This window comes from Oncorhynchus masou, chromosome 28 (assembly GCF_036934945.1).
Source record: "Oncorhynchus masou masou isolate Uvic2021 chromosome 28, UVic_Omas_1.1, whole genome shotgun sequence".
Lineage (NCBI taxonomy): Eukaryota > Metazoa > Chordata > Actinopteri > Salmoniformes > Salmonidae > Oncorhynchus > Oncorhynchus masou.
This window is the reverse complement of record NC_088239.1, coordinates 2389203-2414809: the sequence shown is the minus strand read 5'-3', so window position 1 is coordinate 2414809 and position 25607 is coordinate 2389203. Positions and strand designations below refer to the sequence as shown.

Here is a 25607-nt window from a genome sequence, read left to right as displayed (position 1 = left end):
GTCCCTGATCTGTAGTTCACAGCAACACATAATGATGGATATGAATGTCATCATGGGTCCCTGATCTGTAGTTCACAGCAACACATAATGGTGGATATGAATGTCATCGTGGGTCCCTGATCTGTAGTTCACAGCAACACATAATGATGGATATGAATGTCATCATGGGTCCCTGATCTGTAGTTCACAGCAACACATAATGATGGATATGAATGTCATCATGGGTCCCTGATCTGTAGTTCACAGCAACACATAATGATGGATATGAATGTCATCGTGGGTCCCTGATCTGTAGTTCACAGCAACACATAATGGTGGATATGAATGTCATCGTGGGTAGTCTGTAGTTCACAGCAACACATAATGATGGATATGAATGTCATCGTGGGTCCTGATCTGTAGTTCACAGCAACACATAATGATGGATATGAATGTCATCGTGGGTCCCTGATCTGTAGTTCACAGCAACACATAATGATGGATATGAATGTCATCGTGGGTCCTGATCTGTAGTTCACAGCAACACATAATGATGGATATGAATGTCATCGTGGGTCCTGATCTGTAGTTCACAGCAACACATAATGATGGATATGAATGTCATCGTGGGTCCCTGATCTGTAGTTCACAGCAACACATAATGATGGATATGAATGTCATCATGGGTCCCTGATCTGTAGTTCACAGCAACACATAATGATGGATATGAATGTCATCATGGGTCCCTGATCTGTAGTTCACAAAACATGACCACATTGGACCACATGGCCCCTAAACATGACCACATTTGGTTGGTCCGGACCAGACCAAATCTGATCCAATCATAGATGTTTAAGTTATACAAGTTCAGCTCAGCAGAGTTCAGCACAGCACAGCAGAGTTCAGCACAGCACAGCAGAGTTCAGCACAGCACAGCAGAGTTCAGCACAGCACAGCAGAGTTCAGCACAGCACAGCAGAGTTCAGCACAGCACAGCAGAGTTCAGCACAGCACAGCAGAGTTCAGCACAGCACAGCAGAGTTCAGCACAGCACAGCAGAGTTCAGCACAGCACAGCAGAGTTCAGCACAGCACAGCAGAGTTCAGCTCAGCACAGCAGAGTTCAGCTCAGCACAGCAGAGTTCAGCTCAGCACAGCAGAGTTCAGCTCAGCACAGCAGAGTTCAGCTCAGCACAGCAGAGTTCAGCTCAGCACAGCAGAGTTCAGCTCAGCACAGCAGAGTTCAGCACAGCACAGCAGAGTTCAGCACAGCACAGCAGAGTTCAGCACAGCACAGCAGAGTTCAGCACAGCACAGCAGAGTTCAGCACAGCACAGCAGAGTTCAGCACAGCACAGCAGAGTTCAGCACAGCACAGCAGAGTTCAGCACAGCACAGCAGAGTTCAGCACAGCACAGCAGAGTTCAGCACAGCACAGCAGAGTTCAGCTCAGCACAGCAGAGTTCAGCTCAGCACAGCAGAGTTCAGCTCAGCACAGCAGAGTTCAGCTCAGCACAGCAGAGTTCAGCTCAGCACAGCAGAGTTCAGCTCAGCACAGCAGAGTTCAGCTCAGCACAGCAGAGCTCAGCTCAGCTCAGCACAGCACAGCTCAGCAGAGTTCAGCTCAGCACAGCTCAGCAGAGTTCAGCTCAGCACAGCTCAGCAGAGTTCAGCACAGCAGAGTTCAGCACAGCAGAGTTCAGCACAGCAGAGTTCAGCACAACAGAGTTCAGCACAGCAGAGTTCAGCACAGCAGAGTTCAGCACAGCAGAGTTCAGCACAGCTCAGCAGAGTACAGCCACTGTTGCCAACTAGTTTTCAAGGAAAGCAGCAGCTGGTAGCTCCATTTGTCTCTAGATGACGGCATGACATAATAGTGGTGTCACAACGTTCATTTGTGCTTGAAAAACCCAAACGTAATTTTTGATTTATGCCCTCAGTCCAAAGCCAAACCTAATAGAATGTTGGAGGGAAAAGGAACAGGTGTTAATCTTGAAACTCCCCATCCCGGATCCGGGATCGTGACTAAAGCCTCAGGCTCATTAGCATAACGCAACGTTAACGATTTCTGAAAATCGCAAATAAAATGAAAATAATGCGCCTACTCTCAAGCTTAGCCTTTTCTTAACAACACTGTCATCTCAGATTTTCAAAATATGCTTTTGAACCATAGCAATTCACTAATTTGTGTAAGAGTATGCTAAGCTAGCTTAGCATTTTGAGTAGCATTTAGCACGCAACATTTTCACAAAAACCAAATAACCAAACAAATAAAATCATTTACCTTTGAAGAGCTTCGGATGTTTTCAATGAGGAGACTCTCAGTTACATAGCAAATGTGCAGTTTTTCCTGAAAGCGTCTTTGTGTAGGAGAAATCGCTCCGTTTTGTACATCACATTTGGCTACCGAAACGAACCGAAAATTCAGTCACCTACAACGTCAAACTTTTTCCGAATTAACTCCATAATATCGACCGAAACATGGCAAACGTTGTTTGGAATCAATCCTCAAGGTGTTTTTTTTCACATATCTCTTCATTGATATATCGTTCGTGGAAGCCTGCTTTCTTCTCTGAATTCCATGGAAAAATACTTGCAGCTGAGTTTTGCGCACCAATTTCGGCGCAGGACACCGGGCGGACACCTGGTAAATGTGGTCTCTTATGGTCAATCTTCCAATGATATGCCTACAAATACGTCACAATGCTGCAGACACCTTGGGGAAACGACAGAAAGGGCAGACTCACTCCTCTCGCATTCACAGCCATATAAGGAGACAATGGAAAACGGAGCCTCAAAAATCCTGCTCATTTCCTGGATGCCGTCTCATCTTGGTTTTGCCTGTAGCTCACGTTCTAGGGCACGCACAGAGAATATCTTTGCAGTTCTGGACACGTCAGAGTGTTTTCTTTCCAAAGCTACCAATTATATGCATAGTCGAGCATCTTTTTGTGACAAAATATTGCGCTTAAAACGGGCACGTCTTTTTATCCAAAAATGATATAGCGCCCCCAGAGTTTCAACAGGTTAAATAATTAAACGCTACAGAAAACAACAGGAAGGTAGATAACTTTCTTTAGAAAAGGCTGTTTTACTTTCTAAAAAAGGTTTGTCTTTTGGAGAGCTGTGGAGTCATTTAACCACAAGGAACCCATTTTTCTATAAATGAATTTCACTGCAGCAGCAGAGACTAGAGCCACAGACTATCCGTTATATTGGCCTGATACTCCATTGGCTGCTCTAACGATGAAAATAAATAGCTTCAGAAATGTAAGGCAGTCAGGAGGAGGCAAGATCAGGTGGGAGGAGGCAAGATCAGGTGGGAGGAGGCAAGATCAGGTGGGAGGAGGCAAGATCAGGTGGGAGGAGGCAAGATCAGGTGGGAGGAGGCAAGATCAGGTGGGAGGCACAACTCCAGATATGAAGTTTTTTTTGTTTACCAGTACACTGGTAACAACCTAATAATTTACAAAACTTCTATTCGATCAAATAAGCCACAAGTAGTAAATAAGCCATTACATTTTTGTTCACCAAATTCAACACTCTCACATTGACCTGTATAGAAAACTCCTCTCTTACGCGGAACCCAAACCGGCTGCACGCGTGCTCATCATGCATACGTGTATTTTGTCCCCCCACACCAAATGCGATCACGACACCCAGGTTAAAATATCAAAACAAACTACGTTAATTTGGGAACAGTTCGAAAAACATTTATGGCAATTTAGCTTGCCCTTGCTAGCTAATTTGTCCTTTTTAGCTAGCTTGCTGTTGCTAGCTAATGTGTCCTGGGATATAAACATTGAGTTGTTATTTGACCTGAAATGCACAAGGTCCTCTACTCTGCCAATTGATCCACACATAATACAGTCATCTCTCCTCCTTCCAGGCTTTTTCATATTTGAACTTCTATGGTGATTGGCACCTAAACTTTCATAGTATTACCATGACTACCGGCAAAACATCTTTCAATCACCCACGTGGGTATAACCAATGAGGAGATGGCACGTTGGTACCTGCTTCTATAAACCAATGAGGAGATGGGAGAGGCAGGACTTGCATGCATATATATATATATATATATATTTTAAGCAGTATAGGTGAAGGGGGGGAGACGGGTTAAAGAAGGATGTTCAAGCCTTGAGACATGGATTGTGTGTGTGTGCCATTCAGAGGGTGAATGGGCAAGACAAAAATGTTTAAGTGCCTTTGAACGAGTTATGGTAGTAGGTGCCAGGTGCACCGGTTTGTGTCAAGAACGGCAATGCTGCTGGGTTTTTCATGCTCAACAGTTTCCCGTGTATATCAAGAATGGTCCACCACCAAAAGGACATCCAGCCAACTGCGGGCCAGAGGTTGAAACGGGTCATTGATGAAATACGACAAAGGAATCTGACACAACAGACGGGTTGCAATTAGTCAACTGACAGTTCAGCACAACATTGGTTGACCCATAAAAGAATGCTCAACTTGTCGTACCTTGAAACTAATGGAGAAAACCATGTGTATACATCCATCATGCCGCGTGTCATTGTTGCAGGCTGGTTGGTGGCGGTGTGGGGGGTGTTTTCATAGCACACGTTGAGCCCCTTGATAAAAGTGGAGCAACGTGGTTGTTACGCACGCCTCTATGAAGAGGGAACGCAACACCCTGCTACAACTAAACTCTCCGTGAAGTGAAAAAGGTTTGGACTGTAGGTGCAAGAAAGAATGACAACAGACAGAATGTGGTACCATTTACCAGGACTTTATTCCTTCACACGGTAATATGGGGAAAAGGGGCTGGACGGAACCAAAGCAAAGAAAGTAAATCTCAAAGCCCCCCCCTCTCCTATCTTACCTGCCTACCTACTACTTACCTAATTTAGCACCACCTGGTGCCCTAACCAAAATACAAGGGGGTGGTCCGCCCAGGTCTTACCTAGTGTGCCTAGACAGCGAATATGCTACGGTTATATGTATGCCCGCGGGCCTCTTGCCTAAGCACTCCCTAGGTGCCTTCCCCTTCCCCCCTGGGAACAAATGAAACAGAATATTAAACAATTTCACAAACAAACTAAGGACATCAAATAAGCTCTGAGCAACAAACTCACAAAACATACCAACTCTCAGCAATGAACTCCCAGCAAAATCTCTAGCAAAATCTCTAGCAAAATATCTGCAATGACCTCCCAGCAAAATTCTCTAGCAAATCTACTTCCAGCAAAATTCCTCCAGCAAATCTACCTCTAGCAAAATTCTCTCTAGCAAATCTACTTCCAGCAAAAAAACTCTAGCAAATCTACCTCTAGCAAAATTCTCTCCTCCTGCACAGAACACTGGCTTTTATATAGCTTCTGGTATAGGTAATTGGAGACAGCTGCGTCTTGACGAGGGAGCGGGGTCAGCTCTCCAATTAGCCTTGGAGTCGACCAATCAGCTGCTTGATGGATTTCAGGAAGCCATTTCCTGAAATAAACACATGCAAACATACAAACTACAACACATAAACTGGGGAACGTAACACGCCCACCACAAAAATTGCAAACCTAGTTTTGCAATAACAAAAGCCAACGCATCCCCAGTTAGTAAACCTGTGATAGAGCGTCAGCAACTACATTCGCCGAGCCCTTCACATGAGCTATCTGTACATTATTTCCTTGTACAATCAGAGCCCACCGCATAAGGCGGCGGTTCTGGTTGTACATTTGTTTCAAGAACACCAATGGATTATGGTCCGTGAAGACCATTACAGGCAAGGCACTGGAGCCCACATATACCTCAAAGAACAGTAAGGCAAGCAATAAAGCCAGCGTCTCTTGTTCAATTGTAGAGTACCTTGACTGACACGAGTTGAACTTACGGGAGAAGAAACTGACGGGCCGATCCACTCAGTCTTCATCTTCCTGTAAGAGAACCGCACCCACCCCCACAATACTAGCATCTAACTCCAACTTAAAAGGTTTGTCAAAGTTGGGGGCGGCAAGCACTGGGGCACTACAAAGTAGCGCTTTAGCGGACTCAAAAGCATAGTTACAGTCCTTAGACCACTTGAATGGTACCTTGGGACTAAGCAGAGATAAAAGGGGAGCTACTACCGTTGAGAAATTCTTACAGAAGGTACGATAGTACCCTACCATCCCCAGGAATCTGCGCAACTGGCGGCGAGTAGTGGGAGCAGGAAAAGCAACAATTGTTTCCACTTTACCAGATACTGGGCGCACTTGACCTCGTCCCACTTGTTTCCCTAAGTAAGTCACTGTAGCCTTCCCAAACTCACACTTGGCCAAATTGAGGGTTAAAGAAGCCTACTCCAACCGCTGAAACACACTTTTCGAAGTGGAGAGATGATCAGACCAAGTAGACGAATGAATCATCACATCGTCAAGGTAAGCAGCACAATTTGGTACATCTGCAAACACAATGTTGACTAGCCGCTGAAAAGTAGCAGGTGCATTACTCCCGAGTAGTGCAGCGGTCTAAGGCACTGCATCGCAGCGCTTGAGGCATCACTACAGATCCGCGGTCGATCTCCGGCTGTGTCACAACCGGTGGTTACCGGAGGTCCGATAGGGCGGCGCACAATTAGCCCAGCGTCGTCTGGGTTTGGGGAGGGTTTTGCCGTAGGGGGGTTTCCTTGGCTCATCGTGCTCTAGCGACTCCTTGTGGCGGGTCGTGCGCCTGCAGGTTGAACCCCGGTTGTCAGTTGAACAGTGTTTCCTCCGACACATTGGTGCGGCTGGCTTCCAGATTAAGCTGGCGGGTGTTAAGAAGCGCGGTTAGGAGCGTCATGTTTAGGAGGACGCATGACTCGACCTTCGCCTCTCCCGAGCCCGTTGGGGAGTAGCAGCGATGAGACTGTATGAGCCGCTGTAGTAGGGTCAATTCAAGAAGTGATTTGAATTTAAACTTCATAAACAGGGTTCTCAGATCAGTCTTCTACTGTATCTGACTGGAGAACGTCTGTGTGATTATTGTGAATGTGTCTGTTACTATGATGATCTGCTAGCCTACTAGGTTCCTTTGTTATTCTGTCTGCCTCTTGACAGATGGGTTTTACTCCAGTCTGAGTTATGTTTTCGTATGAACGCTGCGAGATGAACTATTGTGCCGTACAACTGAATTGGTCATCTAATATTTTGACTTGTAATATAGTATTAAACACTGTGTACAAAACATTAGGAACATAATCACATGTTCAGTCTGGATTCACCTGGTCAGTCTATGTAATGGAAAGAGCAGGTGTTCCTAATGTTTTGGACACTTAGTTTAGTATTTAGATTTCAATCTCTAATAAACTATTTAGTCTCCGGTCTCCAATACGGTAGTTGGTCGCCAGTCTGTAATACACTGGTAGTTGGTCGCCGGTCTCCAATACGGTAGTTGGTCGCCAGTCTGTAATACACTGGTGGTAGGTCTCCGGTCTGTAATAGACTGGTGGTAGGTCTCCGGTCTGTAATAGACTGGTGGTAGGTCTCCGGTCTGTAATAGACTGGTGGTAGGTCTCCGGTCTGTAATACACTGGTGGTAGGTCTCCGGTCTGTAATACACTGGTGGTAGGTCTCCGGTCTGTAATACACTGGTGGTAGGTCTCTGGTTTTTTCAATGATGTCATCTGTATGTAATGTCTTCATCGCAAAACTCTCTGGCATCACTACTGGCACTCTCAACAGAGGCCTGGTTTTATTGGTTAGCGTCAACTCTCTCTCTCTCTCTCTCTCTGGTCTGTTTGTTGACGTGTGTTTGTGTGTTGCAGGCTGCCTTATTGGAGAATGGAAACAGAGTGTTCTGGAGTTGTGACAAACATGTTAACTTTTATAATCAGAATAGATGTGTGTTGTCTTGGCTCTGCAGGAGAGGAGAGAGGGGAGGGGAGGAGAGATGTCTTGGCTCTGGGAGAGAGGAGGGTAGAGATGTTGTCTTGGCTCTGGGGGTGAGGAGGGTAGAGAGGGGAGGAGAGATGTCTTGGCTCTGAGGGAGAGGAGGGTAGAGATGTTGTCTTGGCTCTGGGGGAGAGGAGGGTAGAGAGGGGAGGAGAGATGTTTTCTTGGTTCTGGAGGAGGGCAGGGAGGGTAGAGATGTTTTCTTGGTTCTGGAGGAGGGCAGGGAGGGTAGAGATGTTTTCTTGGTTCTGGAGCAGGGCAGGGAGGGTAGAGATGTTGTCTTGGCTCTGGGGGAGAGGAGGGTAGAGAGGGGAGGAGAGATGTTTTCTTGGTTCTGGAGGAGGGCAGGGAGGGTAGAGATGTTTTCTTGGTTCTGGAGGAGGGCAGGGAGGGTAGAGATGTTTTCTTGGTTCTGGAGCAGGGCAGGGAGGGTAGAGATGTTGTCTTGGCTCTGGGGGAGAGGAGGGTAGAGGGGAGGAGAGATGTTTTCTTGGTTCTGGAGGAGGGCAGGGAGGGTAGAGATGTTTTCTTGGTTCTGGAGGAGGGTAGAGATGTTTTCTTGGTTCTGGAGGAGGGCAGGGAGGGGAGAGATGTGTGTTGTCTTGTCTCTGGGGGAGGGAGAGGAGAGATGTTTTCTTGGTTCCTGAGAGAAATTATGTAAACATGATGTCATGGTGTTCAGAGCTGGTGGGGGATGCAGTTAAAGAGAGAACTAACTTGTTCTTTCTTTGTCGCTCTCTCAATCTATCTCACCTCTCTCTCTGCCTTTTTGTCTTGCTTTCTCTCTCTCTCTCTCTCTGCCTCTCTCTCTCTGCCTCTCTCTCTCTCTGCCTCTCTCTCTGCCTTTTGTCTCTCTGTCTCTCGGTCTCGCTCTCTCTCTCTCTCTCTCTCTCTCTCTCTCTCTCTCTCTCTCTCTCTCTCTCTCTCTGTCTCTCTCTCTCTCTCTCTCTGTCTCTCTCTGTCTCTCTCTGTGCCCCTCTCTCTCTGTGCCCCTCTCTCTCTCTCTCTCTCTCTCTCTCTGTGCCCCTCTCTCTCTCTGTGCCCCTCTCTCTCTCTCTCTCTCTCTCTCTCTCTCTGCCTCTCTCTCTCTCTCTCTCTGTGCCCCTCTCTCTCTCTCTCTCTGTGCCTCTCTCTCTCTCTCTCTCTCTGTCTCTCTCTCTCTGTGCCTCTCTCTCTCTCTCTCTGTCTCTCTCTCCCTCTCTCTCTCTGTGACCCTCTCTCTCTCTGTGCCCCTCTCTCTCTCTCTCTCTCTCTCTCTCTCTCTCTCTCTCTCTCTCTCTCTCTGTCTCTGTCTCTGTGTGTGTGTCTGCCTCTCCACTGTTCTGCTCTGATGAGAGGAGTGGGGAAATACCCTGAGAGACAGATAAAGAAATGTTTATTTAATGAGTGATGTAAGAGAGCTGAAAGAACGTGTGTGTGTGTGTGTTGGTCACCGTGCGCATGCGTGCACCCATGCATTTGTGTATGTGCGTGAGTGTGAGGGACGTGTGTGTGAAACCTTTTTATTCCCCCTCGATCAATCCCATGTGAATCTATTCACTTTTTACTTTACTTTCTCAGTCCTTTTAGTGGCTCTCATGTTCCGTAACAAAACCACTTTCTTCAAATGACAACTCATTCCAAGTGGTGATGTCATCCCTGGCTGTCGGAGTGCAGCGCGGAAGGAAGCGGCGTACGTCAGTGTGTGAGGTAGTGATGGTCGTGAGTAGCCAGAGTTCTAACCACACCCCTTACTAATGATTCCATTACGTTCTCCAGCTCTCCTTCCAGGAAGTGAAGCCCACGCTGATACAGATTAGTGTCACATCTGGGCGATTCCACGCCAGCTGGAGATGGAAATATTTTTGGTATCTCGGATTGTTCTGGCAGTTCTCTCACAAACTTAATTGGGAGTAAAGGATGTTTGAAATGCCTTTTACATTTGTATCACAAACCATTTAAATCCTGATGAAAGTGGCCATTATAGACCCTTTTAGACCTATATATGCTTCCTGTCAGACCCTATGATCTGTTAACTATATATAAATAATGCAGATAACATCAGTGTCATTATACCTCATGATCTGTTAACTATATACAGTGGGGCAAACAAGTATTTAGTCAGCCACCAATTGTGCAAGTTCTCCCACTTAAAAAGATGAGATAGACCTGTAATTTTCATCATAGGTGCACTTCAACTATGACAGACAAAGAGAAGTAAAATCCAGAAAATCACATTGTAGGATTTTTTTAAATGAATTTATTTGCAAATTATGGTGGAAAATAAGTATTTGGTCAATATAGCTTAGTATCCATATATGTATGGACTGTACTATATGTCTGTACTATATATATGGACTGTACTGTATGTCTGTACTATATATGTGGACTGTACTGTATGTCTGTACTATATATATGGACTGTACTATATGTCTGTACTATATATGTGGACTGTACTATATGTCTGTACTATATATGTGGACTGTACTATATGTCTGTACTATATATGTGGACTGTACTATATGTCTGTACTATATATATGGACTGTACTATATGTCTGTACTATATATATGGACTGTACTATATGTCTGTACTATATATATGGACTGTACTGTATGTCTGTACTATATATATGGACTGTACTATATATATGGACTGTACTATATGTCTGTACTATATATGTGGACTGTACTGTATGTCTGTACTATATATATGGACTGTACTATCTGTCTGTACTATATATGTGGACTGTACTATATATGTGGACTGTACTATATGTCTGTACTATATATGGACTGTACTATATGTCTGTACTATATATGTGGACTGTACTGTATGTCTGTACTATATATATGGACTGTACGATATGTCTGTACTATATATATGGACTGTACTATATATATGGACTGTACTATATGTCTGTACTATATATGTGGACTGTACTGTATGTCTGTACTATATATATGGACTGTACTATATGTCTGTACTATATATATGGACTGTACTATATGTCTGTACTATATATATGGACTGTACTGTATGTCTGTACTATATATATGGACTGTACTGTATGTCTGTACTATATATATGGACTGTACTATATATATGGACTGTACTATATGTCTGTACTATATATATGGACTGTACTGTATGTCTGTACTTTATATGTGGACTGTACTGTATGTCTGTACTATATATATGGACTGTACTGTATGTCTGTACTATATATATGGACTGTACTATATGTCTGTACTATATATGTGGACTGTACTGTATGTCTGTACTATATATATGGACTGTACTGTATGTCTTTACTATATATATGGACTGTACTATATGTCTGTACTATATATGTGGACTGTACTGTATGTCTGTACTATATATATGGACTGTACGATATGTCTGTACTATATATATGGACTGTACTATATATATGGACTGTACTATATGTCTGTACTATATATGTGGACTGTACTGTATGTCTGTACTATATATATGGACTGTACTATATGTCTGTACTATATATATGGACTGTACTATATGTCTGTACTATATATATGGACTGTACTGTATGTCTGTACTATATATATGGACTGTACTGTATGTCTGTACTATATATATGGACTGTACTGTATGTCTGTACTATATGTATGTCTGTACTATATATATGGACTGTACTATATATATGGACTGTACTGTATGTCTGTACTATATATGTGGACTGTACTGTATGTCTGTACTATATATATGGACTGTACTGTATGTCTGTACTATATATATGGACTGTACTATATGTCTGTACTATATATGTGGACTGTACTGTATGTCTGTACTATATATATGGACTGTACTGTATGTCTTTACTATATATATGGACTGTACTATATGTCTGTACTATATATGTGGACTGTACTGTATGTCTGTACTATATATATGGACTGTACTATATGTCTGTACTATATATATGGACTGTACTATATGTCTGTACTATATATGTGGACTGTACTATATGTCTGTACTATATATGTGGACTGTACTATATGTCTGTACTATATATGTGGACTGTACTGTATATATGGACTGTACTATATATATGGACTGTACTGTATGTCTGTACTATATATGTGGACTGTACTGTATGTCTGTACTATATATATGGACTGTACTGTATGTCTGTACTATATATGTGGACTGTACTATATGTCTGTACTATATATATGGACTGTACTATATGTCTGTACTATATATGTGGACTGTACTATATGTCTGTACTATATATGTGGACTGTACTGTATATATGGACTGTACTATATGTCTGTACTATATATGTGGACTGTACTGTATGTCTGTACTATATATATGGACTGTACTATATGTCTGTACTATATATGTGGACTGTACTGTATGCCTGTACTATATATATGGACTGTACTATGTCTGTACTATATATGTGGACTGTACTGTATATGTGGACTGTACTGTATGTCTGTACTATATATATGGACTGTACTGTATGTCTGTACTATATATATGGACTGTACTGTATGTCTGTACTATATATATGGACTGTACTATATGTCTGTACTATATATGTGGACTGTACTGTATGTCTGTACTATATATATGGACTGTACTGTATGTCTTTACTATATATATGGACTGTACTATATGTCTGTACTATATATGTGGACTGTACTGTATGTCTGTACTATATATATGGACTGTACTATATGTCTGTACTATATATATGGACTGTACTATATGTCTGTACTATATATGTGGACTGTACTATATGTCTGTACTATATATGTGGACTGTACTATATGTCTGTACTATATATGTGGACTGTACTGTATATATGGACTGTACTATATATGTGGACTGTACTGTATGTCTGTACTATATATGTGGACTGTACTGTATGTCTGTACTATATATATGGACTGTACTGTATGTCTGTACTATATATGTGGACTGTACTATATGTCTGTACTATATATATGGACTGTACTATATGTCTGTACTATATATGTGGACTGTACTATATGTCTGTACTATATATGTGGACTGTACTGTATATATGGACTGTACTATATGTCTGTACTATATATGTGGACTGTACTGTATGTCTGTACTATATATATGGACTGTACTATATGTCTGTACTATATATGTGGACTGTACTGTATGCCTGTACTATATATATGGACTGTACTATGTCTGTACTATATATGTGGACTGTACTGTATATGTGGACTGTACTGTATGTCTGTACTATATATATGGACTGTACTGTATGTCTGTACTATATATATGGACTGTACTGTATGTCTGTACTATATATATGGACTGTACTATATGTCTGTACTATATATATGGACTGTACTATATGTCTGTACTATATATATGGACTGTACTATATGTCTGTACTATATGTCCGTACTATATATATGGACTGTACTATATGTCTGTACTATATATATGGACTGTACTATATGTCTGTACTATATATGTGGACTGTACTGTATGTCTGTACTATATATATGGACTGTACTGTATGTCTGTTCTATATATGTGGACTGTACTGTATGTCTGTACTATATATGTGGACTGTACGATATGTCTGTACTATATATATGGACTGTACTATATATATGGACTGTACTATATGTCTGTACTATATATGTGGACTGTACTGTATGTCTGTACTATATATATGGACTGTACTACATGTCTGTACTATATATATGGACTGTACTATATGTCTGTACTATATATATGGACTGTACTGTATGTCTGTACTATATATATGGACTGTACTGTATGTCTGTACTATATATATGGACTGTACTATATATATGGACTGTACTATATGTCTGTACTATATATATGGACTGTACTGTATGTCTGTACTATATATGTGGACTGTACTGTATGTCTGTACTATATATATGGACTGTACTGTATGTCTGTACTATATATATGGACTGTACTATATGTCTGTACTATATATGTGGACTGTACTGTATTTCTGTACTATATATATGGACTGTACTGTATGTCTGTACTTTATATATGGACTGTACTATATGTCTGTACTATATATGTGGACTGTACTATATGTCTGTACTATATATGTGGACTGTACTATATGTCTGTACTATATATATGGACTGTACTGTATATATGGACTGTACTATATATGGACTGTACTATATGTTTGTACTATATATGTGGACTGTACTATATGTGTGTACTATATATATGGACTGTACTATATGTCTGTACTATATATATGGACTGTACTATATGTCTGTACTATATATATGGACTGTACTATATGTCTGTACTATATATATGGACTGTACTGTATGTCTGTACTATATATGTGGACTGTACTGTATATATGGACTGTACTATATGTCTGTACTATATATGTGGACTGTACTGTATGTCTGTACTATATATATGGACTGTACTATATGTCTGTACTATATATGTGGACTGTACTGTATGCCTGTACTATATATATGGACTGTACTATGTCTGTACTATATATGTGGACTGTACTGTATATGTGGACTGTACTGTATGTCTGTACTATATATATGGACTGTACTGTATGTCTGTACTATATATATGGACTGTACTGTATGTCTGTACTATATATATGGACTGTACTATATGTCTGTACTATATATGTGGACTGTACTGTATGTCTGTACTATATATATGGACTGTACTATATGTCTGTACTATATATATGGACTGTACTATATGTCTGTACTATATGTCCGTACTATATATATGGACTGTACTATATGTCTGTACTATATATATGGACTGTACTATATGTCTGTACTATATATATGGACTGTACTGTATGTCTGTACTATATATATGGACTGTACTGTATGTCTGTACTATATATATGGACTGTACTATATATATGGACTGTACTATATGTCTGTACTATATATATGGACTGTACTGTATGTCTGTACTATATATGTGGACTGTACTGTATGTCTGTACTATATATATGGACTGTACTGTATGTCTGTACTATATATATGGACTGTACTATATGTCTGTACTATATATGTGGACTGTACTGTATGTCTGTACTATATATATGGACTGTACTGTATGTCTTTACTATATATATGGACTGTACTATATGTCTGTACTATATATGTGGACTGTACTGTATGTCTGTACTATATATATGGACTGTACTGTATGTCTTTACTATATATATGGACTGTACTATATGTCTGTACTATATATGTGGACTGTACTGTATGTCTGTACTATATATATGGACTGTACTATATGTCTGTACTTTATATATGGACTGTACTATATGTCTGTACTATATATGTGGACTGTACTATATGTCTGTACTATATATGTGGACTGTACTATATGTCTGTACTATATATATGGACTGTACTGTATATATGGACTGTACTATATATATGGACTGTACTATATGTTTGTACTATATATGTGGACTGTACTATATGTGTGTACTATATATATGGACTGTACTATATGTCTGTACTATATATATGGACTGTACTATATGTCTGTACTATATATATGGACTGTACTATATGTCTGTACTATATATATGGACTGTACTGTATGTCTGTACTATATATGTGGACTGTACTGTATATATGGACTGTACTATATGTCTGTACTATATATGTGGACTGTACTGTATGTCTGTACTATATATATGGACTGTACTATATGTCTGTACTATATATGTGGACTGTACTGTATGCCTGTACTATATATATGGACTGTACTATGTCTGTACATATATGTGGACTGTACTGTATATGTGGACTGTACTGTATGTCTGTACTATATATATGGACTGTACTGTATGTCTGTACTATATATATGGACTGTACTGTATGTCTGTACTATATATATGGACTGTACTATATGTCTGTACTATATATGTGGATTGTACTGTATGTCTGTACTATATATATGGACTGTACTATATGTCTGTACTATATATATGGACTGTACTATATGTCTGTACTATATGTCCGTACTATATATATGGACTGTACTATATGTCTGTACTATATATATGGACTGTACTATATGTCTGTACTATATATGTGGACTGTACTGTATGTCTGTACTATATATATGGACTGTACTGTATGTCTGGACTATATATATGGACTGTACTGTATGTCTGTACTATATATGTGGACTGTACTGTATATGTGGACTGTACTGTATGTCTGTACTATATATATGGACTGTACTGTATGTCTGTACTATATATATGGACTGTACTGTATGTCTGTACTATATATGTGGACTGTACTATATATGTGGACTGTACTGTATGACTGTACTATATATATGGACTGTACTGTATGTCTGTACTATATATATGGACTGTACTGTATATGTGGACTGTACTGTGTCTGTACTATATATATGGACTGTACTATATATATGGACTGTACTATGTCTGTACTATATATGTGGACTGTACTATATGTCCGTACTATATATATGTCTGTACTATATATATGGACTGTACTATATGTCTGTACTATATATGTGGACTGTACTGTATGTCTGTACTATATATATGGACTGTACTGTATGTCTGTACTATATATATGGACTGTACTGTATGTCTGGACTATATATATGGACTGTACCGTATGTCTGTACTATATATGTGGACTGTACTGTATATGTGGACTGTACTATATATATGGACTGTACTGTATGACTGTACTATATATATGGACTGTACTGTATGTCTGTACTATATATATGGACTGTACTGTATGTCTGTACTATATATATGGACTGTACTGTATATGTGGACTGTACTGTGTCTGTACTATATATATGGACTGTACTATGTCTGTACTATATATGTGGACTGTACTATATGTCTGTACTATATATATATATATATATGGACTGTACTATGTTTCTGTACTATATACACTGCTCAAAAAAGTAAAGGGAACACTAAAATGAAACATCCTAGATCTGAATGAATGAAATATTCTTATTAGATAGTTGAATGTGCTGACAACAAAATCACACAAAAATGATCAATGGAAATCAAATTTATCAACCCATGGAGGTCTGGATTTGGAGTCACACTCAAAATTAAAGTGGAAAACCACACTACAGGCTGATCCAACTTTGATGTCATGTCCTTAAAACAAGTCAAAATGAGGCTTAGTAGTGTGTGTGGCCTCCACGTGCCTGTATGACCTCCCTACAACGCCTGGGCATGCTCCTGATGAGGTGGCGGATGGTCTCCAGAGGGATCTCCTCCCAGACCTGGACTAAAGCATCTGCCAACACCTGCACAGTCTGTGGTGCAACGTGGCGTTGGTGGATGGAGCGAGACATGATGTCCCAGATGTGCTCAATTGGATTCAGGTCTGGGGAACGGGCGGGCCAGTCCATAGCATCAATGCCTTCCTCTTGCAGGAACTACTGACACACTCCAGCCACATGAGGTCTAGCATTGTCTTGCATTAGGAGGAACCCAGGGCCAACCGCACCATGACTGACCCACCGCCAAACCGGTCATGCTGGAGGATGTTGCAGGCAGCAGAACATTCTCCACGACGTCCACAGGCAGTGTTGGGCTGTAAGCACAACCCCCACCTGTGGACGTCGGGCCCTCATACCACCCTCATGGAGTCTGTTTCTGCCCGTTTGAGCAGACACATGCACATTTGTGGCCTGCTGGAGGTCATTTTGCAAGGCTCTGGCAGTACTCCTCCTTGCACAAAGGCGGAGGTAGCAGTCCTGCTGCTGGGTTGTTGCCCTCCTACGGCCTCCTCCACATCTCCTGATGTACTGGCTTGTCTCCTGGTAGCGCCTCCATGCTCTGGACACTACGCTGACAGACACAGCAAACCTTCTTGCCACAGCTCGCATTGATGTACCATCCTGGATGAGCTGCACTACCTGAGCCACTTGTGTGGGTTGTAGACTCCGTCTCATGCTACCACTAGAGTGAAAGCACCGCCAGCATTCAAAAGTGACCAAAACATCAGCCAGGAAGCATAGGAACTGAGAAGTGGTCTGTGGTTACCACCTGCAGAACCACTCCTTTATTGGGGGTGTCTTGCTAATTGCCTATAATTTCCACCTGTTGTCTATTCCATTTTCACAACAGCATGTGAAATGTATTGTCAATCAGTGTTGCTTCCTAAGTGGACAGTTTGATTTCACAGAAGTGTGATTGACTTGGAGTTACATGGTGTTGTTTTAGTGTTCCCTTTAGGGGAGGGGGCATGTCTGGTAAGGAGGAGGGGGGGGTCATGTCTGGTGAGGAGGGGGGGGTCATGTCTGGTGAGGGGGGGGGGTCATGTCTGGTGAGGGGGGGTCATGTCTGGTGAGGGGGGTCATGTCTGGTGAGGGGGGTCATGTCTGGTAATCAAATCAAATCAAATTTTATTTGTCACATACACATGGTTAACAGATGTTAATGCGAGTGTAGTGAAATGCTTGTGATTCTAGTTCCGACAATGCAGTAATAACCAACAAGTAATGTAGCTAACAATTCCAAAACTACTACCTTATAGACACAAGTGTAAGGGGATAAAGAATATGTACATAAAGATATATGAATGAGTGATGGTACAGAGCAGCATAGGCAAGATACAGTAGATGGTATCGAGTACAGTATATACATATGAGATGAGTATGTAAACAAAGTGGCATAGTTAAAGTGGCTAGTGATACATGTATTACATAATGATGCAGTAGATGATATAGAGTACAGTATATACGTATACATATGAGATGAATATTGTAGGGTATGTAAACATATTAGGTAGCATTGTTTAAAGTGGCTAGTGATATATTTTTCATCATTTCCCATCAATTCCCATTATTAAAGTGTCTGGAGTTGAGTCAGTGTCAGTGTGTTGGCAGCAGCCACTCAATGTTAGTGGTGGCTGTTTAACAGTCTGATGGCCTTGAGATAGAAGCTGTTTTTCAGTCTCTCGGTCCCAGCTTTGATGCACCTGTACTGACCTCGCCTTCTGGATGATAGCGGGGTGAACAGGCAGTGGCTCGGGTGGTTGATGTCCTTGATGATCTTTTTGGCCTTCCTGTAACATCGGGTGGTGTAGGTGTCCTGGAGGGCAGGTAGTTTGCCCCTGGTGATGCGTTGTGCAGACCTCACTACCCTCTGGAGAGCCTTACGGTTGTGGGCGGAGCAGTTGCCGTACCAGGCGGTGATACAGCCCGCCAGGATGCTCTCGATTGTGCATCTGTAGAAGTTTGTGAGTGCTTTTGGTGACAAGCCGAATTTCCTCAGCCTCCTGAGGTTGAAGAGGCGCTGCTGCGCCTTCTTCACGATGCTGTCTGTGTGAGTGGACCAATTCAGTTTGTCTGTGATGTGTATGCCGAGGAACTTAAAACTTACTACCCTCTCCACTACTGTTCCATCGATGTGGATAGGGGGTGTTCCCTCTGCTGTTTCCTGAAGTCCACAATCATCTCCTTAGTTTTGTTGACGTTGAGTGTGAGGTTATTTTCCTGACACCACACTCCGAGGGCCCTCACCTCCTCCCTGTAGGCCGTCTCGTCGTTGTTGGTAATCAAGCCTACCACTGTTGTGTCGTCCGCAAACTTGATGATTGAGTTGGAGGCGTGCGTGGCCACGCAGTCGTGGGTGAACAGGGAGTACAGTAGAGGGCTCAGAACGCACCCTTGTGGGGCCCCAGTGTTGAGGATCAGCGGGGTGGAGATGTTGTTGCCTACCCTCACCACCTGGGGACGGCCCGTCAAAGTCCAGTACCCAGTTGCACAGGGCGGGGTCGAGACCCAGGGTCTCGAGCTTGATGACGAGTTTGGAGAGTACTATGGTGTTAAATGTTGAGCTGTAGTTGATGAACAGCATTCTCACATAGGTATTCCTCTTGTCCAGATGGGTTAGGGCAGTGTGCAGTGTGGTTGAGATTGCATCGTCTGTGGACCTATTTGGGCGGTAAGCAAATTGGAGTGGGTCTAGGGTGTCAGGTAGGGTGGAGTTGATATGGTCCTTGACTAGTCTCTCAAAGCACTTCATGATGACGGAAGTGAGTGCTTGGTGGCGGTAGTCGTTTAGCTCAGTTACCTTAGCTTTCTTGGGAACAGGAACAATGGTGGCCCTCTTGAAGCATGTGGGAACAGCAGACTGGTATAGGGATTGATTGAATATGTCCGTAAACACACCAGCCAGCTGGTCTGCGCATGCTCTGAGGGCGCGGCTGGGGATGCCGTCTGGGCCTGCAGCCTTGCGAGGGTTAACACGTTTAAATGTTTTACTCACCTCGGCTGCAGTGAAGGAGAGTCCGCATGTTTTCGTTGCAGGCCGTGTCAGTGGCACGGGGGATGTCTGGTAAGGAGGGGGGGAGGTCATGTCTGGGAAGGGGAGGGGGGGGTCATGTCTGGTAAGGGGAGGGGGGGGGGTCATGTCTGGTAAGGAGGGGGGTCATGTCTGGTAAGGAGGAGGGAGGGTCATGTCTGGTAAGGAGGAGGGAGGGTCATGTCTGGTAAGGAGGAGGGGGGGCAGCAATTTCTGGTAAGGAGCAGGGGGGTGGAGGGGGTCATTTATTTCATTTCGGGATGAAATAGAGGAGGACATGAGATGAGCATCCTATTGATAAAGCCCCTTGTATTGTAATGTGGTCCATGTACTTTACACCTGTGGGTTTGTCCTTTCTCTCAGGGTGAAGACCTTACCCAACCGGAGGAGTTGAGCTCGGAGCCGCCCGGACCGGAGGAGTTGAGCTCGGAGCCGCCCGGACCGGAGGAGTTGAGCTCGGAGCCGCCCGGACCGGAGGAGTTGAGCTCGGAGCCGCCAGGACCGGAGGAGTTGAGCTCGAAATTCAACAAGATCACTTCCTGATGATGACAGTAAACATGGGTGAGTAGCATTACAACAACATGTCCTACAGCACACACACACACACACACACACACACTCAGCCTGTTTCCCATGTTATGCCATGCAGCAGCACACGCACTCAACACAAGCATGTCTGTGCTTCACGGCTGGAATGGTGTTCTTCGGCTTGCAAGCCTCCCCCTTTTTCCTCTGAACATAATGATGGTCATTATGGCCAAACCGTTTCATCAGACCAGAGGACATTTCTCCAAAAAGTATGATCTTTGTCCCCATTTGCAGTTGCAAACCGTAGTCTTTCTTTTTTATAACGGTTTTGGAGCAGTGGCGTCTTCCTTGCTGAGCGGCCTTTCAGGTTATGTCGATATAGGACTCGTGCCCACAAGCATTTCGCTACACTCGCATTAACATCTGCTAACCATGATTGATTTGATTTGGTTTTACTGTGGATATAGATACTTTTGTACCTGAGTTTGAAGGTAGGCCTTGAAATACATCCACAGGTACACCTCCAATTGACGTCAATTAGCCTATCAGAAGCTTCTAAAGTCATGACATCATTTTCTGGAATTTTCCAAGCTGTTTAAAGGAACAGTCAATTTAGTGTATGTAAACTTCTGACCTACTGGAATTGTGATACTGTGAAATAATCTGTCTGTAAACAATTTTTGGGAAAATTACTTGTCATGTACAAAGTAGATGTCCTAACCGACTTGCTAAAACCATAGTTTGTTAACAAGACACTTGTGGACTGGTTGAAAAACAAGTTTAATGACTCCAACCTAAGTGGATGTAAACTTCTGAATTCTTCAACTATATGTATGTAGGACATCTCTATAACATCTCTGTCTGTCTATTTGTTCCCTAATTGATATGACTCTGTAGTAGAGCGCTGTTGTAACATTTCTCTGTCTCTCTGTGTTCCTCTAGATGACGAGGAGGCGCTGAACTCCATCATGAAGGACCTGGCAGCTCTGGGTCGCTGCTACGCCCAGCAACATGACAGCAGCAGCCACAAACCCAAACCCAGGACCTTGCTGTACAAACAGGTACATATCTTACTGCCCTACCTTTGGCCCTACCTTAGGCCCTACCCTAGACCCTGCCTTAGGCCCTACCCTAGACCCTGCCTTAGGCCCTACCCTAGACCCTGCCTTAGGCCCTACCCTAGACCCTGCCCCTACCTTAGGCCCTACCCTAGACCCTGCCCCTACCTTAGGCCCCACCCTAGCCCCTACCTTAGGCCCTACCCTAGACCCTAGCCCCTGCCTTAGGCCCTACCCTAGACACTGCCCCTACCTTAGGCCCTACCCTAGAACCTGCCTTAGGCCCCAGCCTAGACCCTGCCCCTATCTTAGGCCCTACCCTAGACCCTAGCCCCTACCTTAGGCCCTACCCTAGACCCTAGCCCCTGCCTTAGGCCCTACCCTAGACACTGCCCCTACCTTAGGCCCTACCCTAGAACCTGCCTTAGGCCCCAGCCTAGACCCTGCCCCTATCTTAGGCCCTACCCTAGACCCTAGACCCTACCTTAGGCCCTACCCTAGACCCTTCCACTACCTTGGTAGTGGTGGTAGTAGTATTAATGAGGGTGGTAGTGGTGGTAGTAGTATTAATGAGGGTGGTAGTAGTAGCAGTATTAATGAGGGTGGTGGTAGTAGTATTAATGAGGGTGGTGGTAGTAGCAGTATTAATGAGGGTGGTGGTAGTAGTATTAATGAGGGTGGTAGTAGTAGCAGTATTAATGAGGGTGGTGGTAGTAGCAGTATTAATGAGGGTGGTGGTAGTAGCAGTATTAATGAGGGTGGTGGTAGTAGTATTAATGAGGGTGGTGGTAGTAGTAGTATTAATGAGGGTGGCGGTAGTAGCAGTATTAATGAGGGTGGTGGTAGTAGTATTAATGAGGGTGGTAGTAGTAGCAGTATTAATGAGGGTGGTGGTAGCAGTATTAATGAGGGTGATGGTAGCAGTATTAATGAGGGTGGCGGTAGTATTAATGTGGGTGGTGGTAGTAGTAGTATTAATTGAAACTCCCCATCCCGGATCCGGGATCGTGACTAAAGCCTCAGGCTCATTAGCATAACGCAACGTTAACGATTTCTGAAAATCGCAAATAAAATGAAAATAATGCGCCTACTCTCAAGCTTAGCCTTTTCTTAACAACACTGTCATCTCAGATTTTCAAAATATGCTTTTGAACCATAGCAATTGACTAATTTGTGTAAGAGTATGCTAAGCTAGCTTAGCATTTTGAGTAGCATTTAGCACGCAACATTTTCACAAAAACCAGATAACCAAATAAATAAAATCATTTACCTTTGAAGAGCTTCAGATGTTTTCAATGAGGAGACTCTCAGTTACATAGCAAATGCGCAGTTTTTCCTGAAAGCGTCTGTGTGTAGGAGAAATCGCTCCGTTTTGTACCGAAACAAACCAAAAATTCAGTCACCTACAACGTCAAACTTTTTCCGAATTAACTCCATAATATCGACCGAAACATGGCAAACGTTGTTTGGAATCAATCCTCAAGGTGTTTTTTCACATATCTCTTCATTGATATATCGTTTGTGGAAGCCTGCATTCTTCTCTGAATTCTGTGGAAAAATACTTGCAGCTGACTTTTGCGCACCAATTTCGGCGCAGGACACCGGGCGGACACCTGGTAAATGTGGTCTCTTATGGTCAATCTTCCAATGATATGCCTACAAATACGTCACAATGCTGCAGACACCTTGGGGAAACGACAGAAAGGGCAGACTTACTCCTCTCGCATTCACAGCCATATAAGGAGACAATGGAAAACAGAGCCTCAAAAATCCTGCTCATTTCCTGGATGCCGTCTCATCTTGGTTTTGCCTGAAGCTCACGTTCTAGGGCACGCACATAAAATATCTTTGCAGTTCTGGAAACGTCTGAGTGTTTTCTTTCCAAAGCTACCAATTATATGCATAGTCGAGCATCTTTTTGTGACAAAATATTGCGCTTAAAACGGGCACGTCTTTTTATCCAAAAATGATATAGCGCCCCTAGAGTTTCAAGAGGTTAATGAGGGTGGCGGTAGTAGCAGTATTGATGAGGGTGGCGGTAGTAGCAGTATTGATGAGGGTGGCGGTAGTAGCAGTATTGATGAGGGTGGCGGTAGTAGCAGTATTGATGAGGGTGGCGGTAGTAGCAGTATTGATGAGGGTGGCGGTAGTAGCAGTATTGATGAGGGTGGCGGTAGTAGCAGTATTGATGAGGGTGGCGGTAGTAGCAGTATTGATGAGGGTGGCGGTAGTAGCAGTATTGATGAGGGTGGCGGTAGTAGTATTAATGAGGGTGGCGGTAGTAGTATTGATGAGGGTGGCGGTAGTAGTATTGATGAGGGTGGCGGTAGTAGTATTGATGAGGGTGGCGGTAGTAGTATTGATGAGGGTGGCGGTAGTAGTATTGATGAGGGTGGCGGTAGTAGTATTGATGAGGGTGGCGGTAGTAGTATTGATGAGGGTGGCGGTAGTAGTATTGATGAGGGTGGCGGTAGTAGTATTGATGAGGGTGGCGGTAGTAGTATTGATGAGGGTGGCGGTAGTAGTATTGATGAGGGTGGCGGTAGTAGTATTGATGAGGGTGGCGGTAGTAGTATTGATGAGGGTGGCGGTAGTAGTATTGATGAGGGTGGCGGTAGTAGTATTGATGAGGGTGGCGGTAGTAGTATTGATGAGGGTGGCGGTAGTAGTATTGATGAGGGTGGCGGTAGTAGTATTGATGAGGGTGGCGGTAGTAGTATTGATGAGGGTGGCGGTAGTAGTATTGATGAGGGTGGCGGTAGTAGTATTGATGAGGGTGGCGGTAGCAGTATTGATGAGGGTGGCGGTAGCAGTATTGATGAGGGTGGCGGTAGCAGTATTACTGAGGGTGGCGGTAGTAGTATTGATGAGGGTGGCGGTAGTAGTATTGATGAGGGTGGCGGTAGTAGTATTACTGAGGGTGGTGGTAGTATTACTCAGGGTGGTAGTAGTTTTGATGAGGGTGGTAGTCGTAGTATTGATGAGGGTGGTGGTAGTAGTAGTATTACTGAGGGTGGTGGTGGTAGTAGTATTACTGAGGGTGGTGGTGGTAGTAGTATTACTGAGGGTGGTGGTGGTAGTAGTATTGATGAGGGTGGTGGTAGTAGTATTGATGAGGGTGGTGGTGGTAGTATTGATGAGGGTGGTGGTAGTAGTATTGATGAGGGTGGTGGTAGTAGTATTGATGAGGGTGGTGGTAGTAGTATTGATGAGGGTGGTGGTAGTAGTATTGATGAGGGTGGTGGTAGTAGTATTGATGAGGGTGGTGGTAGTAGTATTACTGAGGGTGGTGGTAGTAGTATTGATGAGGGTGGTGGTAGTAGTATTGATGAGGGTGGTGGTAGTAGTATTACTGAGGGTGGTGGTGGTAGTAGTATTACTGAGGGTGGTGGTAGTAGTATTACTGAGGGTGGTGGTAGTATTACTCAGGGTGGTAGTAGTAGTATTACTGAGGGTGGTGGTAGTAGTATTGATGAGGGTGGTAGTAGTATTGATGAGGGTGGTTGTCGTAGTATTGATGAGGGTGGTAGTAGTACTTTTAACTAGAGTCGAGGTCCCTCCCTCGTGAAAATTGAATTAGCATAATAAAACCATCTCCATCTAATCTGTCAGTTGAAGCTGGAGGTGTTTTTTTACACTGGATTCTCCGTCTCCGCCGATGTGGCGCTTCTTCAACCGCAGTGAGAAGTGACATATCTGGAGCGTGATTTATCAGGCCACGAGACATATCTGGAGCGGGATTTATCAGGCCACGAGACATATCTGGAGCGGGATTTATCAAACCACGAGACATATCTGGAGCGGGATTTATCAAACCACGA

At 43.1% G+C, this 25607-nt stretch overlaps 1 protein-coding gene across 1 annotated transcript in view; it reads left to right on the top strand.

Moving 5' to 3' along the window:
- map3k22 (mitogen-activated protein kinase kinase kinase 22) overlaps positions 1–25607 on the top strand; it is a 193945-nt gene that overhangs the window by 15584 nt on the left and 152754 nt on the right. Inside the window, exons 3-4 of the mRNA XM_064941127.1 lie at positions 20564–20761; positions 21671–21789. Of these exons, the coding sequence (XP_064797199.1) occupies positions 20743–20761; positions 21671–21789 (138 nt within the window). The 5' untranslated portion in view covers positions 20564–20742. The remainder of the gene's footprint in view (positions 1–20563; positions 20762–21670; positions 21790–25607) is intronic.